Genomic DNA, 24,791 nt, shown 5'->3' with positions numbered 1-24,791 from the left:
GCTTTGTGCTGACGCTGTGCTGAATGCCAGACATACAGACAGTAGACTGATGGAGCGTTTGTAATGTTGCCTTTGTTACAGATGGACTGTGGGTCTAAAGCGAGTTGATTCTATATTATTCTGTCTTGAAGAGTGTGTGAGGAATGCATCTAAAGTGAAACTTCTGCCGGTAATTGGACCAGTGATAGCTTGCTAGTCTGCCCGAGAGCCCCGATTTAACCGCGAGTACCACAAAAAGCCAGTGTTTTTCAAAAATAATTGTAATAAGGGCATGATAAAAGTATAGACACTCCAATAGATTTCAAAACTTTTGCAGAATCTGTGGCTGGGTTCACTATTATTGATAAAAATAACTTGGAAAATGCGCTTGTCCAGCTGCTTCCCATCCCACTGTTTCTTTCAACTTCTAAACAAAACTCTTTGCTTCTGCTTCTTTCACAAAAGCATCTGTTGTGTTCATCAAATATGGTGATTTTAATATTATTAATATTGAATAACTTTTAATAACATCTTTCAAAACTCTTTTACTTCTAAGCAGACATTTAAAAATGGCAACACGTAAATAAATGGCTTCGGTGTTTGAAACACCTTTGTCGGCTATTTTCCTTGTTCAGAATGGAAGGAAATAAAGCACCCTCATTTGATGTATAATTAACAGGAGAAAATTTCCATTTCGATTCATGCGTGCTATTTTACAGTTGCGCATTGTTGAACCGCAGCCCTCCCACCCCCCAGCCCCGGTACTCAGAAATATACTCCACCCAACTTTTCCTCTGGAGTTCCGAATGTGGTAGAAATTGCCCCAGAATGCTATTTGTGTTTCTTAAGAGGGTGTCAGGAATACTCTAGAAGAAATTTCCGTTAACATAAATAACTGGGCCCGGGGAGTTGTGACATGGCTTGATGTGCTCACATGGTCATGCCGCTCCTGGCCTATTTGTTACTGTCCTTAAGGGACACTCTAAAGCCGTCAAGCAAGTCTAGACTCCATATTAGAGAATTCTATTTTTGTTGAACATCTTTCATTGCTTTTTAAAAGTTCTTATTCCAGATATGATGTGTTTTGGAACTAATGCTTCAGAATTTCGTATGTTACTTAATTTCCCTCTGAGCCTGAAATTATGACTCCAAATCCCTTACCATACTTGACGAACACAATAGATGCTTTTGTGGAAGAAGCAGAAAGCAAAGAGCTTTATTTAGAAGTTGAAAGGCATAAGGGAAAGCAGCTGGACCGTGTCTTCCATGACAGGTCCTTTCTGCCAGTGAGAATCGCTTGGCGGGGCTAAGGAGAGCTAACGTAAAGCGCACTGCTGTGTGAGTAACGCGCTGGAAGGAACATTTCTCAAATGATATAGTCCAACGCTTAAACAAGTACAGCAGCTATAAGTGGGCAAGCACTCAACTAGACATACGGGAACAAATTAAAAACTCAAGAATCAGGGACTACACAGCGGAATGTCATAACTGCGTGAGAGCTACAATGAAGGCAGGTACCAGACCAGTTTTCACTGAAGAGAGTGGGATGTAAGTTTGTGGATTCCCTAAGAGGTCAAAACAAGAGAGGGGCGCTTGAGCCTGGGTTTGAAAGGTAAAATGAGGACAGGTGAGCTTAGGCAGAAGGCGCTGTGCTGAGTTGTGAGGATCAGCAGCGAGGTAGTATCATTGACAAGAATGTGGGCGCGCTTGCTTCCCAGTCTACTTCCCTCTTTCACGGAACCCAGTTATTCCCACATCATGGAGGTGGAGATCTGAGATTTAAAAGCCAGCTTCATCCCGTCACTAGGTGAGGTGTGAGGGAGTGGGCCAATCGAGATTGGAAGTCACATCTTGAAGTCAGTTATTTTTATTATTGTGCTGTGGTGCTAAACTAGGAGGGCTCCAAAGTTTAAGGCAAGACTTTGGATTTGGAGAAAGCAGGAACCCTTTGCCGGGTGGATTAGAGTCGGGGAGAGAGTGAAAAAGACTAAGTTCAGTATGGCAAGAATGGTGCTGATGACGGACACTGGAAAGAGAGGGCCCATGTGCCGCCCAGTAGATGGAATCTGTGGTAAGTGGTAATTCAGTGTGGAAGAGGAGAAATAGGAATATCTTTAAAAAAGATTTCAGTTTCAAAGCTTAATGGTTTGGGAAATAATGATTCCATTAAACAAAAAAGGAAAATCAACAGAACAAAACTCTGGCAAATATACCCACTTGAGTAATTTTTTTCTTAAAAACACACACAATAATTTTTGTGAGTTATATATTATTAAATTCCTCAAGCAACTGATTTTTTTTACACATCTATGGATCAAGAAGAGAGAAATGATATAATGCAGATTTGGAAAAGAAGTCTGTGAAAATGCTGATGGACTTCTTGGAGGTTCATTGAAGTGAGCCCGCTGTGCCAACAACAGTAGTCAATTCAGGGTCTATTAACTCAGTATTTGGAGAACAGCTGACAAATCAGTGTTTTATTTATGGTGTTATTTTAAAATTAGCAGAGCTATGATGAATTGTGTTAAGGAAACAGGAGTTTCTGTAGCTGTCCACTAAACGATGTGTCTTTGGAAAGGCTCATAACAGGTTCACAGTAAAATGTAACATAGTAGTGTAGCTTTTGTGCTCCTGTTGGAATCGGGGTTTTTGAGCCTCTACTGATGTTATTTATCTTGGGCTGGGTAGCACTTTCTTAATTGGTACCTTTCCCCCAACTCACTTGCTGCTGGCTGATCAAATGAGATGAAACACATAAGGAGTCTTTGCAAACTTGGTGTTAAGGTGAGGCTTCAGTGTGAAGAGATGGATAAGTCAAGATATTTACATTACCATGATAAACTACATACTCTCAGGGGGGAAGAGAACCAAGCAAACAGAGGACATTTAAGCAGCCATAATCCACAAGTAAGCTATTACTTGGCTCCGAGTCGTCTTCAAAGGTCATTGGAGCGCATAAGCGTTCACTTTCGGCCGCAGGAAACTTGTGTTTCTAATTAATTATCATTTAAAGGCTTCAGTTTTATTTGGATTATTTTTCATCCAAGATTTTCCTGTTCCCTCTTTCCCAATTTAAGACTCAACACACTTCATGCATTTTAAGATAATGCTCACTAGAAGAGGCTCTTTAAGAACAATGACTAAATCTTGCTTTTGACCATTGCCAAGCCCTTGTCTTTATAGAAATCACAGCGAACTTTATGTTCTCATATTTTCTGACTTTCATACAAATAAAAATGTAATACATGAGAAAATAAAACATAAAACCCACTTTCTGATAATGTTTCATAAAAGCAACAAGATTAGTTACAGCTGTGGATACTCCTTATGTCCCTAAAATCTTGGTTTTTCTGCAACTTATTCTTTGAAGTTCACCTACTGAAAAACTTACGAATTGCACACAAAGTCCAAGTGCCTTCCCTCTGCATGAGTATTTTGTCTTTAACTTCTACTTAACGTTTTTACCTTATTTATTGTGTATGTAAGTGTGTGTGCATGTATGAGTGGATGTGTGTGAGAGTATATGTGTGTGTATGTGTATGAGCATGTGTGACTGTGTGAGTGTATTGTATGTGTGTATTGTATGTGTGTGAGTATCTGTGTATGAGAACGTGTAAGTGTACCTGTGTATGAGCGTGTGTGAATGTGTATCTGTGTGTATGAATGTGTGTATGTGCGGCTGTGTGTGTGTGTTGAGTGAGTGTGAAGATCACAGAATAACTAGCAGGAGATGGTTCTTCCCCGCACCGTGTCTGGCTAGTGGGGGAACTCAGGCTGCTACCCTTGGCAAGCACCTTTACCTCCTCAGTGACTTCATTGGTCCTCTTCATAGTTTTGAAGAACTACTGCCATATAGTTAATACCTAATCTTCTCTCTTCTATTTTTGATGACACGATACAAAAATTGTAGACCATTGACTTTCCTGGAAAGCTCCGAATAGCATGGTAGAGATGGGCATTTGTCCATGCTGGACCACCTCTGAGCATGGATTCTCCCTTCTAGGGGCACTCGAGTGATGTCACAACCACTGTTTGCGTCCTGCAAACTTGAAGGCTGTCTTAGCCACCCACCATCTGCAGTCACAAAGGGCAACAAGGCCTCTTTGGAGCTCCTCTTCCACGTGCTGCACATTCTTGTAGTGTTGTGTGCAGTTGCCTTTTTTAGATAAGACAGTGAAAGTGAGAAATGAGCTTCCTCTAGCCTTGTGTTAAGTGTGGTGTGATTCCTTTCCTGTCTGCAAAGCGAGCAGCATTAGAACTCTTTAACACACCTCAGGGCCCTCTTCTATCTCTTTGTGAATTTTGCTCGTATGTAAACCTATGGCCTGGGGGTCATTATAATGGTCCTGGTACTGCACCAGACATTATTCAAAGCAGTCATCTCATGGGGCTGGGGAGTTGTGTGTGGGAATGTGCCGGAGCTGCCTTCCTCTCAAGACCCGTATGCATGTCCTCCTAACACCATGTGGGTAGTTTAACATGAACAAAAAGCCGTGCAGCAGTAGTGTTTAAAACGTGGACACTGATGAAACAGGGAAATACAGACCAGAGCCTCCTCTTTTATTCTGGAAACTCCATTGTTCAATTCTTACTGGCTTATCCACTGCATAGTGTTGTTATTTTTGGAGACTGAACCTCAGGCCTGGGGAATGCTAAGCAAACATCTACCCCTGGGCCACATTCTCAGTCCCTCAATACAATTTCCACAGATGTCATCCTCTTCCCGACACCGGACTTCATGACTTTCTCATCTGTCTTTACTTCCTGTGCAAAGAAAATGCAGCCAGAGCATCATGTGTCCTTGGTGAGGCTGGCCCTGGACTCTGACAAGGCGAAGAAAAGCGGTATCTTTTCTCTGATCCCCGCTGAAGTCTTATAAACTCTCAAACTCAGTACCTCTAGATGGCCATAAATTTCACACCTAGTTCCCTAATACAGCTCTGGTCCACACACAGGTACGGATATGTCAGGACACAGAGGCTAACACTATGAAAGGTAAAGCCTGCTCTAGTGGAATATAATATAATTGACTGCAGTCTTTGTTCTGTGTCTCTAGTGTCTAAATATGACCTCTGACCATGCAAATTCTGGAATGCATGCACTGAAATTAACTCAGACTCTAAATCTGCGGCGCTGTGACTCTATTGTTCTCCCTACTTCTAGCCTGACATTTCCTCAGTCCAGGCGATCATTACTAAACAAGCGAGGTGGGAGTACTAGCAAATTCCAGAAATGTTTAAGCCATAGCCAAGTCATAAAACACGTATTTTAACCCACACATTGTATTCATTATAGTCTGAAAAATAGGATTTTTGAAACCAGTCAAGTATATAATGACTAAACAACCTGAAACCCCTCTGGCACTTCTAAAACCTGTACAGTTTCTCTGTCTTGGCAACATGATGCTTGGCCCTGAGTAGATATATTAGAAGCTAGAGTTGTGTGGTATTTGTGTGGGATTCAAATTCCTAAGAAGAGACTTTGTCACTTGCCGTATGATGTTTTGCTTACAGTTTTTCATTTTCCAAACAATGCCCAGCTCGGACACTACCATGTCGAGCCGCAGTGTAGACAGCCGGCATGCCCGTGGAACAGACTCCTTGATGCCGTCACCTGTCTCTTTCATTTTCCTTGGTCACCTTTCTTCTTGTTTGCTTTTCCTGATTCAAGTGTCGTTCATCTTGATGGATTTCTCCAGGGCTTTCAGGCCTTTAGAGGTTCTCACTGACAGTTCTAGAGTCAAAAACTCTTCCTTGGTGTTTCGTCAGTTAGCTCCTTTGCCACTTGAGGTAAGTGTGGCTCTTCTATTCCAAAAGATAGCTAATTTCAAAGAAGCTTGCAACTTACTTCAGTGTTCTGCATATACACATGACAGACCCATGCATAATGCTAGATATTGGTTGGTGCAGGTTCAGTAATCTTTTCTGTAGTTGGTACCAAAGCTATGAAAAATGCGACATACCTCATGGCTTTCAAAGAAAGGAAGACAGGATGGAGTGGGGTAATGGTTTAAAGGGAACTAAGGAAACATGATGGATTGGATTAGGGTGGCATAAGAGAACAGGATAGAGGAGGTGTGGTGGTTTGACTGAGGATGGCCCCATAGGCTCATAAGTTTGGATACTGGGTCACCAGTTGGTGGAACTGTTTGGGAAAGATTAGGAGGTGTGGCCTTGTTGCAGGAGGTGTGTCATTGGGGGCAGGCTTTGAAGTTTCAAAAGGCCACACCACTCACACTTAACTTTCTCTGCCTCATCATGTGTTTCAAAATACAAGCTCCAGAGCCATGTCTGCCGGCCTGCTGCCATTCTCCTGGACATGAGGGCCAGGCACTCACCCTCTGAAGCTGTAAGCCACACTAGACATTTTCTTCTATAAACTGACCTGAGCACGGTGTCTTATTACATCAATAAAAAAGTAACTAAGACAGGATGGAATGCAGAGGGTGATTATAGCACTGAAGACATTTTGAAGAAGTTATATGGAAAACAAGCTACTAATACAGAGGCTTCCATATATATGCATGCGTGAATATATGTATATATTATATGCGCATAATAGGGGTAAAATGGAATTGCCCTATGTCAGGACAACAATGCCTCTATTAGACACGACAAGCTAACAAATCATAATCCCAGTGCCAGCCTCCTGGAGCTGCTGGCTAGTGAGACCCCTTAGACTCACAAACATTCAGGATGCTGCAATGCCATTGGTTATCCTCTAGAACTAGATGGAAAGACCCTGAAGACACTGCACTTGAGTCACAGAACATAATACTGACCTGGAAGACTCGTCTCTACTGGCTACCTTGAATGTGCTGTGGATGCGACCGGAGAGGAAAAGCTGAAAACCCTGCCAGCTACATGACCTGGCAAGACATGACCTCTGGTGCAAAGGATGTCATGAGCATCATGGGAGTGACCAAACACTTTCTGATTGCATTTACGGCCTGCTCCACAAGAGAAACCCATACCTGGCACAACTGTTAGATCAAGGACCTGTACTAGACAGATACTAGATCCATGCGACGACCTACTGTTATTATTCTGCTAACTGGGTATGGTATTAAACTGACTCAGTGATTTCTAGTTTTACTAGTATATTACTGCATTTCTCAAGCTTCATCAGAGATGCTTCTATTTGTAGTAGACAGTGATTAACAGAGAGATGCACGACAAGTCAACCATAATTAGGTCATTAGTATCGCACAACCTCTTCCCAAGGCTTAGAAGTCACTGGGGAAGAGGGGGTGGGAGGAGTATAAGAGCCACAGGTGGCAGACGACTACAGAAATCCTGGTCCAGGTGCAGCAGGCAACTGCTCATGCGAACTCACAGCACGGAACTACAGCATGCGTGCACAGACTGGCGTACAATCCAGCCAGGCCATATCCCGACATGGAGAGGAGAGCTGAGCACCACGTCTGACCCTCAGGACGAGGGATAGCTTCTGGAAGAGAGAGTCAGTTTTCTCTAACGTGTGGCTTTTGGTAAACTGACCACACTCCAGTGAAAGGCTACACGTGCAAGAATATGTTGACAGAGCAAACTAAACCTGCTGGCTGTGCAAACAGGAGGAGCACACAAAGCTGGGTTGTTACGGAAAGACGGAGGCAGATCTGGGGGGACTTGAATATGAGCAAAACGTGTTTTATGAAGTTCTCAGAGAACTAATAAAGTTTTCCTAAAGGTAGTGGGAGCAGCACTGAGACTTTAAGAACAATTTTGATATTTTATTAAGATCATACTTAAACATCATGTTGATTTTTCTTATCCTAATTATTGTATATTTAGTTTGAGATTAGACGGTTAAGTGGTTTCTATTTGCACATAGTTCCTGGCCTAGGTTTTCTTTGTATCTTATTCCCATACAAAAGGGAGGCTCTGTAGTCATCTTTACTACACTGAGGTCTTGACAGGGGCCATGGCCGAGTTTGCTGCCGCCTCCCGCTCCTTTCTTCTCAAGCACTGGATAGATCCAGTCTATTCCAGAAACATCTTTGCTTCACACTGGCAGCCCCCTTTCTCCGTGGGCACACAGTTCACAGCCTTTCCCGGCCTAGTTTAGCTTTATGTCACAGTACATTCCCACGGTCCAGCCTCGGCTGCACAGAGCTGGAGAGGGCTGGCCACGGTGACTGGTCAGGAGGAGGGGCGAAGCTTCCTTTGCCCGGGGAAGCCAGCACTGCCCTCCCTCTCTCCATTCAGTGACCTTAACTTTACCTTTCCTTAAGGTACAAATTGGAAAGCTTTAAATAATCAAACTCTGAAAGAAATTTAGACCAGCGAAGATGTCAGGTCAAGAAGATGACAGCTCTGGAAGGTGGGTGATAAATGGTAAAATTAATTTTATACTTAAAGCAAATCACATTGTCTTCTCCGGGTTCTAATTTGGGTCTATATACACACACACATATATATTAAAGTTTGGTATGCTGAAATTTTCTTTCTAAATATCAATATCAATTTAAAGTGTCTCTAAACATTGTCTCTAGATAACCAGCATTGCTCCAAAGGATCTAAAATCAACATCACCTTGACATTTCTAAAGTATATATCTTAGCCCCCTCAGAAGAGCTTAGGGTTTGCCCACTTATACAAATACAACCTATTTTTAGGAAACAAGTATCCTCACATCAAATCCTGACCACCCTTCCTTAGAGCAGGTGCACTTTTGCCTAGACCAGAGGTATCATGTCTTCGCGGGTCTGCCTTCTGTCAGCCCTCCCGCCACTGCTGCTGGAGGTGGCTTTCACAGGCATCTCAGTTCCTTCCTCTTCAGCATAAAAACCCAAACGCAACTAGCCACATGTGTCTCTTCATGAGCTAGCCTTGCCTCCCACTCTTGTTTCTTTCCCTAGAAATCCACCGTCTTTCAAACTATAAATATATTTAACAATGAAATTCCCCAGGTATCAAAAACAACTCGACTTAGCTGAAATTTTTAGAATTACTCTGAAAGTAAGAATATATAGTGAAAAATCAGATCATGCCACCACCTTTGAGTCAATGGAGTAAGCTAATGATAATAAACTTTGGAACATGGGCCATTCATAAAAAGGTAGACAGAAAACTAGTATGTGCATTTAAGGCTTTATTTACACTTACTGGTAGTGTGCATGTGTTTGCACACGTGCCATAGCATCCATGTGGCAGTCAGAGGGCTTTCAAGGGTCAGTTCTCTCCTTTCATTACATGGGGCTCAGGGATTGAACTCAGATCCCTGGACTTGGCAAAGAGTGCCTGTATGGACTGCGGAGTCATCTTGCCAGGCCTCGTGTAATGAATTTCGCAGTAAAATTAAAAATTGTATTTATGAGATAAAAGGCAACAATAATGACCTCTTAATTAAAATGCACCAAAAAAATCACTTGAATGTCGCCGTAAAGATATTATATTAACATGAAGTTATAGTAAAAAAAATGACCAACAAAATAATGGGGACAATGAGGGAAAATGTTAGTACACAAAATATATAATACCCCAGATAAATAGTATAGTATGTCTACATCTGGAGTACAGATGTTGTTCTTCTTGCTTGGCAGTTATAACAGCTACAGGGTACAATGAAAACATCCTAGAATTAGAATGAATGAATGAATGATGTAGAATATATATTGTATGACACAGGCTCAAAACCATTTGGGCTCTCCACTAAAATAGACAGTATCTATTCATGTGACCGTTAAGATAGATTATATTTAGTATTTTTAGAATTATCACAATACGGGTAAGAACAAAGACAATGTTGGTTAAATCATGAAAGATGAGAGTTCGTGTGTGCACTGAAGTGGGATGTGCTGGAAGGAAGACAGGTAAATAGGTGTGCTCTGCTATACCACGACAGAAACACATGGAAGTTATTACCTACACCAGAACTGCAGGCAAAATACAAGTAGGCTGAAACAAAGCCAAAAGGGGAAATTTTATAGTTGAGAGAAAACTGAAGATGTTTGTAGTTCTCTCAGAACTTTTCTGAGTTTCATCAAAGTGATCTGAGATGAAATATTATTTGAGTAAATAATGGGATTTTGTACTTATCTAATTAAGTAAACTCTGAGACTATCATAAAAATCAGGAGGAAACTTGCTATTTCTAGTTATCTTTTAACTTCGATTCTTACAGTTTATACAGATCCCCAATTAAGGCAAGCATTAAAACTTCAGTCCTGGAAGTTAGCTTCCATTTCTAACTTATAACTCGATCCATTGGCTGGCAGGGGCTCCATATATCTTCCTGTGTCCTTCAGAATTTGCTGAGTGATGCCCAGGTAGAGATTCAGAGACAGCACTGGGACTTTCGTCTTTACTAGCACAAGACAGTCCAGTGTATGAGGCAGCATGTGGGCAACACTGCAGCAGAGAACCCTGGGACATGGTGGGAGCTGCTGGGTGGAATTGGGAATGTGCTGGGACTTTCATGGTCTGATGAGAAAATGAGTAAGCCCGTGTGCCGAGGCCAAAGAACAATTTGTAAGGGAACAACGGGAGAAAGTGACAGAAGGCTGTGGTCAGATGTGGAGGGCTTCGGGAGGTTTTGTTTTCCTCTGCTTTTGACAGAGTGCACACCCGAAGTATTTGGAAGACCAGATTAACTGTTATGCCACATCCTTTATGTATGCACTAAGGCCGAATGTCAGGTCAGAAAGGCTAGGGACAGATCGCTGGGTGAAATGTAACGATCCCCTCAGTACTGGGGATGGTGATGGGAATGCAGAGAAAAGCTGTGTGCCGGAGTTAGCACTAGAGTTCCCCACAGAAGTTGCCATGCCTTCTGCCCTTAAAAAATATGTTTTAGTGTAAATAGACGCTTTGACTATTCTCTTTCCTTGAATTTTTCATTTCTTCGTGTTTTTTCCTTTCCTTTCCTTTCCTTTCCTTTCCTTTCCTTTCCTTTCCTTTCCTTTCCTTTCCCTTTTCCCTTTTCCTTTCCTTTCCTTTTCTTTTTTCTTTGAGACAAGATTTCTCTGTATCTTTGGATCCTGTCCTGGAACTAGCTCTTGTAGACCAGGCTGGCCTCGAACTCACAGAGATCCGCCCGCCTCTGCCTCCCGAGTGGGATTACAGGCGTGTGCCACCACAGCCCAGCTGAATTTTTCTTTTCTGTAAAAGCATCTTAACTACCCCACATCCCAATTTGTTATTTAGAGTGACATTATTAGAAAAAGACATCCACTTAATCCTTCCTAAGAGCCCAATGGTGAAGATAGCTTTAAATCATTCTCTCTTTTCTTGGTGCTGACACCCAGCGCTGAAACCGCATTGCTTAGAATTATCTCACTGTGTGGGCGGCAGAGCGTCCCATCCTTTTTCCTTTGTACTCCTTTCTCCCATCAGTTTTACTCTTGCTGCTTGTGTGCCTGCCAGACCCCTTTACATTCAACCAAATTCCTCTTTAAGAAACTGTCTTCACGGATACCGCAGAGTTTATCTTATCTCTATCCCTCTGCCTCGGAAACCCGGCGTCCTATTAAGACATCAGTTGGACTTCAGGGAGGCCAGAGAGACTCTCTAGGTTGGGGGAAGCTATTGCTTCAGTTGTTTCTAATTCTCATGAAGTGCGGTTATGGGGTTATGTATCCACATTGTTTGTTTGGAATGATTTACAACGAAGATTTGTATTTAGCAGATGTGGAGCATCTACACGGGCAGACAAATCATTCTTTCTGAAGTGGGAGAACTGCCTGTGATTTCAGAGTAAACAAGGCACCCCTACCTTCCTTGCTTCAAGGGAGCAAGGGACAGGAAACTGGCCTAGAAACGCCAGTCTGGAAATACAGACTATCCATCAGAATATGCTACTGGATAAATCTCACCTATTGACTGGACAGCCAAATAATTTGTTTCCCACTTCAGGCACAGCTGGAGTCTGCCGGGAACAAGCTCCAGTTGTTGTCAACAGATGCAGTGACGTCACAGCACCGCACAGATGCGCTTTCTGAAGAGCCAGGCCTTTCTCCCATTTTCTTATTAAGTCTCTCAATGAATAAAGAGATTATTTTTAGCCAATCTGACAAGTTATCTGAAGCTTTTTGAGATCACTGAAATAAATCTAGGACTGAACATCAACTCCCAGGGGTGATGGTGTGGAGTTGGTCCCGTGTCATAGATCACTTGGTGTGTTCCAAGTTTCCTCAAAGTCTACCGATGCAGATCCGGGGTTAACATTATCTGTCACAAGCATCCACTGTGTTAGCATACAGCTGTGGGCTCTATGGCAAAAGAAAGAATTGGGAAGGTGTCCTCTCTAGTCTGATGGAGACCTTTGTGTCATCGACCCCTCTAAGCAGAAGTTGAGGAAGGTGGATTGGCTTCTTCCCCAGTGTGGACACCAGCAAGGTCTCTCCAGGTAGCAAAAAAAGCCAGGGAGGCTACACATCTTCCCATGGTTAGGCCCTGATAGGACCTCACAGAGAGCTTGTTCTCTGTTATGCAGACACTGTTCAGACGAAGGTCCTGACTTATTTTAATCTATTTACTCATAATCTCGAGTTTGTCTAAGTCACTGTAACTTTTGAGGAAATCAACTTTAAATAGTAGGCACACCACAAGATCCTAAAAACGGCCTGCTCTTGAGTGGAAGTAGCACATAATTGTGACACCAAGAAAAACTCGGCTCGTGACAGAATTTCCTAAGAAAAGAAATGACCCAAACCATCTTAAGAACAAATGTAAAACTGAAACGAATTTAAAATGGCACTCCAGCATTTATTTCCTTATAAGTAACTTCTCTCCAGTGGAAAATATGAGAGCATCCCTGCTTTCAAATGCACTCGCTTTGAAGAATTCCTTTTTGGCTAGAGATAAGTAATCACAGAATACTGTCAATATGAAATACTTCTTCTTCGAGGGACATTCGAAGCTAAAGATAATCTTATTCCTTTTTTATTATTGATTTTTATTGAGTTCTACATTTTTCTCTACTCCCCTCCCTGCCTCTCCCCTCCCCTCTTCAATCCTCCTCTAAGGTCCCCATGCTCCCAAATTTATTCAGGAGATCTTGTCTTTTTCTACTTTCTACTTCCCATGTAGATTAGATCTATGTAAGTCTCTCTTAGTGTCCTCATTGTTGTCTAAGTTCTCTGGTATCGTGGTGTGTAGGCTGGTTTTCTTTGTTTTGTTTTTAAAAACCACATATGAGTGAATACATGTGATAATTGTCTTTCTGTGTCTGGGTTACCTCACTCAAAATAATGTTTTATAACTTCATCCATTTTCAAGATGCCATTATTTTTTTTCTGCTGTGTAGTACTCCATTGTGTAAATGTACCACATTTTCCTTATCCATTCTTTGGTCGAGAGGCATTTAGGTTGTTTCCAGGTTCTGGCTATGACAAACAAAGCTGCTATGAACATAGTTGAGCACATGTCCTTGTGGCACGATTGAGCGTCCTTTGGATATATACCCCAAAGTGGTATTACCATTTCTATGAGAAGGGTACAGGAATTACCTCAGTTAAATGATCAGAATATTTCATAGTCAAGTCTAATACATTATATGTGTGTACCATTATCACTACTGTAAAATTAGGGTGAGAAACAATCTAAACTTCTCATGGTGAAATCATTTTTTTTTCCTTTATAGTAAAGAATGGCTTTCTTTAGTTATCAAGGTCATAGCAATGGCTTACAGGTTATTAAGCACCATAAGTAACTCATAAATCACTTAAATACCTTTATTTTTTTTAAATGAAAAGGCAAAGCAGATGAGACCTCATCTGCAATAACCCTTGGCATCCTAGAAAGAAATCATCTTTGCCAGCCAGTGGTGGCACATGCCTTTAATCCTAGCACTCGGGAGGCTGAGGCAGGTGGATCTCTATGAGTTTGAGGCCAGCCTGGTCTACAGGGCGAGTTCCGGGGACAGTCTGAAAGCTACACAGAGAAACCCTGTCTTAAAAAACCAAAAACCAAAAATCATCTTCTCTACCCAAACACTGGTCATATCTAAGTTGTCCCTTTAAAGTGTGTGAAGGGGACAGGGATGTGTCTGAATGTGACAGAAATCTATTGCTGTCTGTGCCATCCTTAGTGGTACTAGAGAGTTACAACAGCTCATTCAAAATAAACAGTGATGGTAAGGAGAGAACAGAGAGGCATGTGTCTGCACCGAACCGTGGGATCCTCACTTGCAGTGTGGCAGTTAGGAATTCCATGTTAGATATAGCTGAAGACAGTAAAGGAAAACAGGAAGCAGGAAAACTGGGGAAATTTGATGTCATCCCCTCTGAAAATTTTAGAAATATGATGCAAATGTGGCAAATGATTCTAGGTTAGAAAAGAAATGGGATTAGATTACATGCGAGGATTTCCTAAGTGACATTCACATAATTCTCTTATAATTGGGAAGAATGAATAAACACTAAATCCTTTAAAATAAGAAATAGCAACACAATTGTATTTTATAAAGTGGGATGGTTCTCTGAGAGGTTTTGGATCGTGCATATTTCTTTTTTATTACTCCGAACAATTCCTTTAGTCCTGTGTTGTAGCTGAAATTTGATTGTAGACTTAGACCACAAAGTGAATTTAGGAACAGGATCCAAAAAACCTCTATCGTTATCTTCAATAAAATCTCCAACTCAGCCAAACAAACAATGTAAAAATTTGAAGTTATGTCTCACGTGAGAACATGCAGAAGAGGGGGCACAAAGAGCCTAAGAGCTGGATGGTGTGGAGGAGAACGGGGAGACGGTCTTGTTGTGACAAAGCCATGTCACTCAGAAACCTGCAGCCCCCGTGAGTTCCATAAGATCTGACAAGGCTCAACCCCAAAGCATCTAGTCCCTGACTGAGGAGGTGCTCATGGGGCCCAGCCATGCCCAGGGTAGCTAACGGCAGATAAAGGCAGTGGGAAGGAAGGAAGAAAGTCACTGTCTTCGGGGAAGTAAGCAGTGAGTTTTCAGTCAGCCTATGGTGGCTCTACACCCATGCCCATATAGGCAGCTCTCAACTAAGTTGAGCCTATTGAGTCATAAACAAAACAAAACGAAAAGATATAAGCTTGAGATGGGGACTTGATGGAAAGAGGGGTCTGGTGAGGGTGGGAGGAGATATGACCAGAACGTGTGAAACTGTAGAAGAAAAAATTTTGAAAACTCCTCTAACTCAGCATCACTCATACACTAGTGAAAATATCACCCCCTTAACTTTTTTTACATTCATCTTCAAAATGACTAGGACTTAAATAATTCATAGCTTTAATGCCTTATGCTTTTATCCTTGGCTATCCATTGGGCATGGGAAGCTGAGGGAATGGGCATAGCAAGAGGAATGAATTAATGAGACGATACAGTGTGGGTCCTTGCTATCAGGTGTTGGTAGGATATGTGCACTCTTTCCTGGTTGCTGAAAGCAGCTAGATTAGACACAGGGGGATGCTCTCGTGGATGTACCGCAGTCTAGCGGATGAGTGAAGCATGGGAACCATGAGAAGAAGGGCTTCCAGGAACCCGGAACCCACCAGGGCAGCTTTGGACAGGTGTCTGCCTAGATGTATATGCTTGGGTACCACATGTATGTATGATGCTTCAGAGGCTGAAGGTGGGTGTTGTAAATTCTGGACCTGGAGTTTCAGCCAGTTGTGAGCTGCCATGTAGGTGTGGGGAATTGAACCTAGGTCCTCTGGAAGAACAGCCAGCGCTCTTAATTGCTGAGTCCACTGTTCAGCCCTTTTGTTATATTCTTTATGAATGAAGTTCTAGGTATTTTGCAGCTTCAAAATAAGCTAGTGAGTTTCTGATTCTAAAACAACATCATCTTAGGTTGAAAGAAAAATTCAACCCACCAGTCAGTTCTTAATCTTCTATTTTTCTAGTTTAGAAAGTAATGGTTTGAGTGTCTCCCCAAACATCAAGTATGGGTTTCTGGCAAACAGAGAGATGAGATAAATCTGTTTCAGACTTACTCGTTATTTCATCATTTAGTCAAGACACGATGACTTTCACTATTTTATAAATAGGTCCTTTTACCGTCACGTGCAGCTAAATTTACAACCTTAGTAAGACCGTTGGCTAGCAGCATTCTCAGTTATATATAAACTAATAGGCGTAAAATAACTTTACGACTCATCTTTAAAGTTTGCACTGCAATATATTTGACGACGCACGATTCACTTGTAGATACTCTTCATGTCAGCAAAGTCTCTGCCTAGAATGAGGGCTGGCCATGAGCATGACATGATTATTTCTTTTATTCCAGGTAATTCTGTAATTTTATTGTACTAATTTCCATGAATTTTTATTGTATTCTCTTGATAACCAAAAAAGAAATGGCCATGTATTAATAAAAATGAATTAAGACATGATTATTTCTTAAATAACTTTGTGTGACTGTCATACGGCAGCCAGCATTGTTTTGGGGGAAGTAAAACAGCTCTCTAATCTTCAGTGTTTTATTTGGGGATCATTGCTTGCAAAGACCAGGGTAAAACCATATTGCCGTCTTATCATTTTGAAACTAAACTGCAAGAATAGCTGACCTAGTTTTTAAAGCATATGAGCATGTTACTCAGATCAGAGAGATCTATTTTGTCAACTTTGGTATGATGACATTCATATTTTAATTTGCATTCATATAATTAACTTTTATTTGTGTTCAATCCATAGGAAGTATGTTGGGATCATAAGTTTTACAATGTTAAAAAAAATTAAATTTTTCTTTATGTACAAAATAAAACCTACTATATTTAAACAGATTTTATAATATAACCTTGAAAGAAGTACTTTTATTAAAACATTCTTCAAGGGAACACTTTTTTTTTTTTGAGACAAGGTTTCACTGTAGTTTTAGAACCTGTCCTGGAACTCACTCTCTAGGTCAGGCTGGCCTCGAACTCACAGAGATCCGCCTGCCTCTGCCTCCCAAGTGCTGCGATTAAAGGCATGCGCCACCACCACCCGGCTCACACTTTTTATTATACCTCAAATTCTGAAATAATGAAGCAATTAATTAATACTAAGAAAGAGAGTGTTTGTGTGCTAGTATGAAATAATCTAAAGGCCCATGACTGGGAGAACCACGAACAACAGGCTCTCTGTCTCAATCTAAGCTTTGCTAAAATGTTGGTTTGAAGTAAATAATCTAGCGAGTGAACAATGTCGGAGCCATTCTGGATGCTGGAAAGCGCTGAGCATGGCCAGTGGCTTCACTTCTAGGAAAGGCTCTATGGAAAAGTCGACTCACTAGATATACAATACCTGGAACCAGAGCTGCTTATAAGAACCGGTAGCTTACAGCTAGTGAGTGTGGGCACTCAGCTACATGGTAAGTGAATCAATGAGAGTGAAGCAATCCCGAGAGAGAGCAACTATTGAGAGAGCCTCACCTATAAAGAAGGGAATGAAAATATCCAACAAAAAATGCTAAAGAAATGAGATAGCTCTTTGTAAAAATAAAATATCAGCTTAGGGTCAAGTCTGACCTTACAAATTCAAAATATTTCCAGCTTACGTTAAGAAAATTTGGATTCCTGTTTGAAATTCAAAACATAAAAATAAACACTAAAAACTAGAATAAAATATATTTCAGGTAGTGGGATGAAAATGACTTTCAAGAACAAAAACAATATAAGTTGTCAAAAGCAATAGTTACAGTTATTAAGTAAAGCTAATCTTTAAAAAAATGAAGTGAGGACTTTGCCAAGTTGCCTAGGTTACCCTCATATTTGTGATTTTCCTGCCTCAGCCTTCCAAGCAACTGGGATCACAGTCAAGTGTCATCCCTCTTAGCTAAGAGAGCAATAGTTGTCAAGTGAACTCATACGAGGAAGGGCACCAGGCTGGCGAAGCAGCAGCAGACAGACTAGGACAAGAGAGGAAGCGCAAAAGGACATGCTGCAGTTACGACTGCCACAGCATTCCTGGACCTGACACTGCTGTTTATCAGTGGTCTGGACAAGAGCAGGCCAGTTAAACGTGGAATCGGTGAAAAGAAAGTTAAACCACTTTCTAGTGAAGGGTTTCGGGAAGGGTGAGGATACTGCATCATCTGGGAAGGGACACTGTTTGGCCCCTGGACACTGAGCCTGGAGTCTATAAAAATTACAAGTCCTTAGAAATACATTTAGAACTTTAAAATTCAGATATTTGCATTAAAATAGTGCTTAGCAAATATTTAGCATATAAAATATCACACTGGCTTCATTATTTACTAAATATAATTTTAACAACATTTGAAGACAATTTGGTATTTTTCACTTTGTAAGAGTTCTCAAGAATGCATAATGTCTGTAAAATGTATAGCAAAGGGCAAGTTCAGAGACTTATTTTAGAATAATTTCAAAAGAAAGATTGCACAAAACCTTGAAATAATTCTCAAGTGTTTCTGTTGAGTAATACTCACATATTTAATATGATTCACTGTGTAAGACAGTCTTGGGAAATGGTATCTGGAATCCACGAGACTCCTAAAGCATCCCTGATTAAGGGAATACATTTAAAGGAGGGTTTCTGTAACCAAAAAGCAAAGGGAAGAGGGGCTGCAGATGACTTGGGAGGCAGGAGGTGACTGAGTCGAGTCAACTGCTCTTTGAAGGTAATTTATTCTTCAAATTTACAACAGCAAATAAAGTGCATGCAAGACACGGCACAAATGTCACACTGACACAGGATTCTAATGTCAAAAAGGACACTTGTTCCAAAAAATTCTTTTCTGTCTTTGTAATTGTGGCCATGCTTAAAACAAACAAGCAACAAGCCACAGATCCAAAAACCTATAGCTTATTAATAGCTGTATTCTTTAATTAAAGCTACTGAATACCAATCAAGTAGTTAGCCTGATCAAACAAAAACTGTATCCTGCAGTTTACTCTTTGGGCATGTAATTTACCATTTGAAATTCAAGAGTTTAAAATGCATTAAGAAAGTCTCCGGGTGTTTAGAAGCACACTGACTATTTCTGTATACATGTGCATGAACTTTCTATTTATAAACCCATGTTCACTAGGGTCATAAACTGGCCAGAGATATTCATAGCACAAATACTTGAGACTTACAACAGACAGTGAAGTTGCAACAAAAACCTCCAGGAGAAATGTGGGTTTAGGAAGCCTGGTTTCAAACAGGATTTTAGTTTTGATAACCACTTTACACTCTAAAATCTAGACCAGCAAGGAACTGCGGTGTGAGTAGGGTATAACTATAAGAAATTTAAGACATAGAAATTTAAGCTGAGGCATTTTGAAAAGAATTCAATAATTTAAAAAAACGTTCACAGTAACTTTTGTTTGTCAAAACGACTCTAATGACACTAGAGCAAGGCACGCTTGTTTCACCCCCTACCTGCCTCTCACACACAACTAGTTTTCCTCCAGTGCATCTCCAGCCTGACAATATTCTTTTTTAAACACATATTTTATGACATTTACCTATTTATCTGTGTATTTGGCATAAGGGGAAGTGTGCAGAGGCTGTGGCTGGTGGCCAGAGGGCATGCTGGGAGTTGGTTCTCTCTTTCCACCTTGGGAAGAATGTCAGCATCTGTCCTGCCTAAGCCACCTCACCCACCCCAGACTGACATTTCCAAAGATCAAAGGAGAAGGAACTCTCGCCATTTTCAAATGCAAGTTCAGATTCTTTCAGTTTGTATTCAATGCTATTATTTATACTTCTTAGTCTAGGTAACTCTAATTCCAATCTTATGAAAATGACATTTGAATCTTTGCTTTCATGACTTTGCATGTACTGAGTGTTCAACTGCATTGTTTTCTTCTTGTCTACACATTAACCTTATCCATCAGTTAAGATTTGATTTAAATGCGATCACTATTCAGATCCTATGACCCTTCTTTACCATGGATAACATTTCTTGGCTTTTAATTCCTATGAAATTGATTTTTCCATTCCATGAATTTAAGCAGTTGGCATATATTGCTGGGTATCACTTATCTTTGCCTGCAGAAAGAGAAAATCTGAACTGAAATTTGATAGTCACTCTATTAATACCAAAGTATTTCAATGACTGCATAATTAATGTCATGGTTCAAGTTTCTAAAATATTACTGACTCTCATGCTTCACCCCAACACTTAAGAGACAAGCACACTTATGAGTGGAATAGTGGTCTTCTCACACATAGAGAATTGGTGCCTTCTACACTTGCCAATGTGCATTTGCTTCATAAGTACTCAGAGCTGTTTACGTGTTACAAAAGAAACAATTCATTTGATAAGCAGATCTTAATCTATCATCCAAGACAATATTTGTAACAAACCCCATATGCACTATGTACTTGGAAGAAGAACAAATACTTAAGATCTTCGTATAAGTAGTCTCTTTACAGTCTGTCATTGTATACAATTAATGGAAATTTTGAGTACAACTTTAAAAAATTAAAATTGCAATTTAAAAACTTATATTTTTCAGTCAATTATAGATTTGCAGACAACTTGAGCAGCGAGCAGAGGTATCATGGTTCCACTATTTTAATGTCTTAGAATGGTGAATATTTCCTCCCACCAATATTTAAATACATGTTGTTAGTTTGTTGTCCTGTGCAATGCCAGGAATTCTGACAAATGCAAAATAAAATGTATCTGCCATTACAGCCCTGTACAACAGTCCACTGATTAAAAATCCCCTGCTTTCACACGTCATGCTCGTGTAAGCCTTTTTCATGTCTTTTTGTGGCTTGCTACTGAGTTATAAAGACACTTAACTAACATTCTGGGTAATGGATGCAGCAGTCTGGCTATTCATTTCTCCCTTGAACACCTTGGTTGTCTCTCCTTTCTAGCTCTTACATGTAACGCTGCTTTAAACCTTCATACTCAGATTTCTGTGGGAACATGTCTTCTACTCAATAGGGTAAGTGCCTTGGCACAAGGCATCTGTCTTCAGTTCCTAAGAAAAGGCCAAAGTGTCTTCCAAGCTGACTGCACGTTGTGTTCCTAATACCTAGGAGGAGTCTGGGCTGTGTTCCATCTTTGCCAATGTGCCCTGAGCTGTCGGGCTTTGTCATGCTAATGGCTGTGAGGAGGACCTCAACGTTGTTTTCATTCTCTAGTGACAGGATATGGCACCTTTCCCAGTCATCTGCTCATCTGCTACCATTTCTTCAGATAGCTTATCTACTTTTTTTTTGATGTTTATTATTATATTTTTAAAGTTCTTGGTTCTTTTAAAGATAATGGATATAATTTTAAAAACATGAATTTATGTCATAGAATTTATTGTCAAATTAATCCTAAACCTTTAAATGTCATATATTCAGTCATTAAGATATTTCTCACTCAACACAATCTTGGCAGAATATCCTAAAAGTTCATTATTTAACATTAAAATTGTTTTTGTTTCTTTCTTTTTAGTTCTTAGTTTTAATGTGTGCAAGAAGGTATACTTGATCAAAGAAAAAATTAAATGTTCTGATTAGTCTAATAAACCACTTTTTTATCTCCAAAATGTGTATTATTCCTCCATATTGATATGTTCTCCCCTCAAAACTTTTAAAACAGTATAATTCTTAAGAGAATCTTAGGAAATAAATATTAATATGCTGGGATGGGGCAGGTTTCCAGATGGTTATTGAAAATAATTTTGAAAAAGGAAGTTAAAGTATTCTTAATCATGAAGCTATTGGCAATAGAAACAGAGAACTACTATCCATATTGAGAGAACAAGATTAAGGGAATATTCCTAATTCTGCAAGTAGATAGGTACTGGGAGAATTTTGTTTAAGTATAACAATTTATTTCAAGGTCTCCTCCTCTGTTTCCAAGTGTGGCACAAGATTAAATGAGCAAAAAGGCTTGATAAGTCCATGAATAGTTGAATTCTGGAAATAGGAAAGGCATTACTGAATGTCCCCTGGTGCATAAGCTAGACACCCTAAATGACGAACCCATGCTGTTGCTGAAGGTGTTGGTTAGACATGCTGTGCATTATATATTAATTTTCATGTTCTCTCTCTCTCTGTCCCTTTCTTTTCTTCCCCTCCCTCCCTCCCCCCCCTTTCTCTCTCTCAGTTTTTGAGCTCTTTCCTATGTTAAAGGTTTGATGCATCTATGTAGAGTAATATGCTTCACCACCTCATTAGGGATAAATGAGTAAACTCTTAACAGAAACAGAGATCCACAGAAAGACGCCATCTTGTATTTGCCTTATTGGAAGTAGTATAAATTTTTTATTTATTGTATATTACAAGGTCAAAAACAATTTAGTTATTTTGATAGATATATTATTATCTGTAAGTTATATATTCTTATATTTTTGAGAATCTTCTCCACTCTTATTTTGGGATGGAGAAAAAATTCTGTAGGTTTACATAGTTAATAATTCTACAGATTTTTGTAGATATTGAGAGGAACATCATTCCTACTCTGCATGTGAACAAAAATGTGACAGTTTAATATTTTTATTCCCTGAGTTTTTTATTTCAAAAAGGGGCAAAGCAGACGATCAGGGTTGATGTCTGACCATACCTCCTAGTGCTATCTCATCAAATGGCTTTTAGATATGTTCTTTTCCTGAGATGAAAAATTCTTTTTACTGTCACACAATTGAAAATATAGCAACATGGTCATTTAAAGTGTATTCTCGCCCCATTTCAAGCTAAAATCCTTACAATTCTTCTTTGTGTCTCTTTAATCCTAATACAAGGAAGAAAAGATCAACAGTGTCTATCACCACTTGGTGTCAAAGGGCAGCAACCACAACTACAGTGGACAAGGGATGGATAGTCAGGGGATAGAGGAGCTGTTGGGGACAAGACAATACGACTGGCCCTAAAAGGCAAGGAGTTCACATACCACAGGACCAATAACTTTCACTCAGCAGCTGGGTTTTGTGGACAAATGTCCCATGAAGGAACACCTTGCAAACATCACAGAGGCATCCTCTAATCCTAACTGATCATGAATGCCGAACCCCAGGCTCTGCATCAGTACTCTCGTCTCTCAGACAATACAACACTGGACTAATGGAGTTTGGAAAACAGGAAAATGGTGCACACTTTTCACAGTGCTAAGGTCTTCAGAACCCAGCTTTAAAAGATTCTTAAATGCTGCTCTGAAGGTATTGCAAGTGCGGTGCAGTCACTGCCGTCTTCAGTGTTCTTCACGACAGGAGTAACAGTTTAACCCAAGGGATTCTGCTGGTGCTGCATTGCTTCCCTTGATGTCTTTAGAGAAAACCATAAGAGCCTGAGGCAGGTGCTTGTCTCTGAACTGAGCCAGGCATGACAGGAGCTCTCAGGGAGGATTTGCTGCACGTTGTGTGACTGCATCAGCATCAGCGTCAGCATCTCACCTGTCACGAACTTGTCAGGGATGTGCAAAATTTCCAGAGCCTCTTCAAGCTTGCTTCATCACGTCTGGCCCTGAGAGGAGCTGCATGACGTCTGAGCTCACTTCCTCTTCCTCCCAGCATTCTGTTCTGTTTACTCCGCCTATCTAAATTTTAACCTGGCCAGTTGTGGGTCTCTGTGTTAATTCCCATGTACTATAAGCAGTTTCTCTGATGATGGCTGAGCAAGGCACTGATCCTCTATCATATCATATACAAAAACCAAAATTATCTGGATGACATTGATTTTATAAAATAGGCAGACTCCTTACTTCTCTGTATTTCAGCATCCTCCTCAGGGAAGTAGGTGTGGCAAGGATGCCTGCCCACAGTGTGTGGTGATGACTGGACACATCCATACATGGGAGGGAGCAGTTCTTTCAGGGTATGAATCCAGCAAATATCAACTGCTTTGTCACTACAGTAGATTAGAAGTGTAGGTCTGGAGGAATAATGTAACTATTTCTCTGCATGCAGATAGCCTTGCTGCGCGACAAAACGTCATCAGTTCGCACGCCGACGTTTAATGAGTACTCTGCTGTTTGTGGCTGCATGTTTGGGGGAAAAGGTCTCAAGAACAGTGGGTAATCATATACGCTTTTGTGATTCCTTGCAGACATCATGGAAATCAGGACTGTGGCAGTCGGAATCGTGGCAATCAAAGGGGTGGAAAGTGAATACTATCTTGCAATGAATAAAGAAGGAAAACTCTACGCAAAGGTATTAATAATTGATAACTTAGTTATTATTCAAATTACTTTTGTCAAAAATATGTTTCTTTCTGCATTCTGTAATTAATTTCTTCCATTTGTACAAGTTGGATATTCCATTAAAACATTTTTTTTTAACTCCAGCATTAAGGCAAACTGTTTTTTGTATGATCTTAGATTGCTTAGGCTATCTGGATAATAGATTCTTCATCTGTGAGATGATTTGGGATGACTGATCTCTAGGGTTCCTTTCTATGTAAACCCCCATGTGCACTTTAGATACTTGAAGCCTAACATTTCCATCTGTGAGTATTAAAGCTCTTTGTGTTAGACTCCATCTGATTTGCACATTGCTGACACTGAAAATTCTTGGGGAAAATTTTGAAGTGTTCAGTTCATTTATCAACATCAGCCTCCCAATCATGGGCTTTGAACTGTAAGCATTCACATCGTTTCCACTTTATGATGATGTGAAATATTTGACAGTTCAATCCATTAATATAAAGCAAAATTCATTTCCCTTGTCTTCTTGAAGCACTGCATAGTGCCCATGCAGGCAAACTGCAGAACAGGGGCTTAAACGAAGATTTGGCTCCTTGGATGAACAAACTGGCTACCTTCTTTTTTACTTTTGTTACAATTGAGGGCAACATGGTAGAAAGTGAAATAAAGGTTATCAAACAGTTCCTCACCTGCAGGAGGTGGAGGCTACACCCTTTACACTAAATTTCCGGTGGACAAAGAATGGAGTGACTGAGAGGTCCCAACATTAAAGAGTAGAGATTGGCTGTCCAAAGGGACATAACTAAATGTGTATTATGCGATT

At 40.4% G+C, this 24,791-nt stretch overlaps 2 protein-coding genes across 2 annotated transcripts in view; one reads left to right on the top strand and one right to left on the bottom strand.

The window, feature by feature from the left end:
- Positions 1-24,791, bottom strand: part of Fam227b (family with sequence similarity 227 member B) — a 147,537-nt gene that overhangs the window by 76,864 nt on the left and 45,882 nt on the right.
- Positions 1-24,791, top strand: part of Fgf7 (fibroblast growth factor 7) — a 54,221-nt gene that overhangs the window by 25,503 nt on the left and 3,927 nt on the right. Inside the window, exon 3 of the mRNA XM_050133034.1 lies at positions 23,872-23,975. Within this exon, the coding sequence (XP_049988991.1) occupies positions 23,872-23,975 (104 nt within the window). The remainder of the gene's footprint in view (positions 1-23,871; positions 23,976-24,791) is intronic.

The sequence above is a fragment of the Alexandromys fortis genome, unplaced genomic scaffold, assembly GCF_014885135.2.
Source record: "Alexandromys fortis isolate MF-2015 unplaced genomic scaffold, M_Fortis_MF-2015_v1.1 scaffold_6, whole genome shotgun sequence".
Taxonomy (NCBI): Eukaryota; Metazoa; Chordata; class Mammalia; order Rodentia; family Cricetidae; genus Alexandromys; species Alexandromys fortis.
The sequence above is the reverse complement of the archived record's forward strand: the minus strand, read 5'-3'. Positions and strand labels throughout refer to the sequence as shown.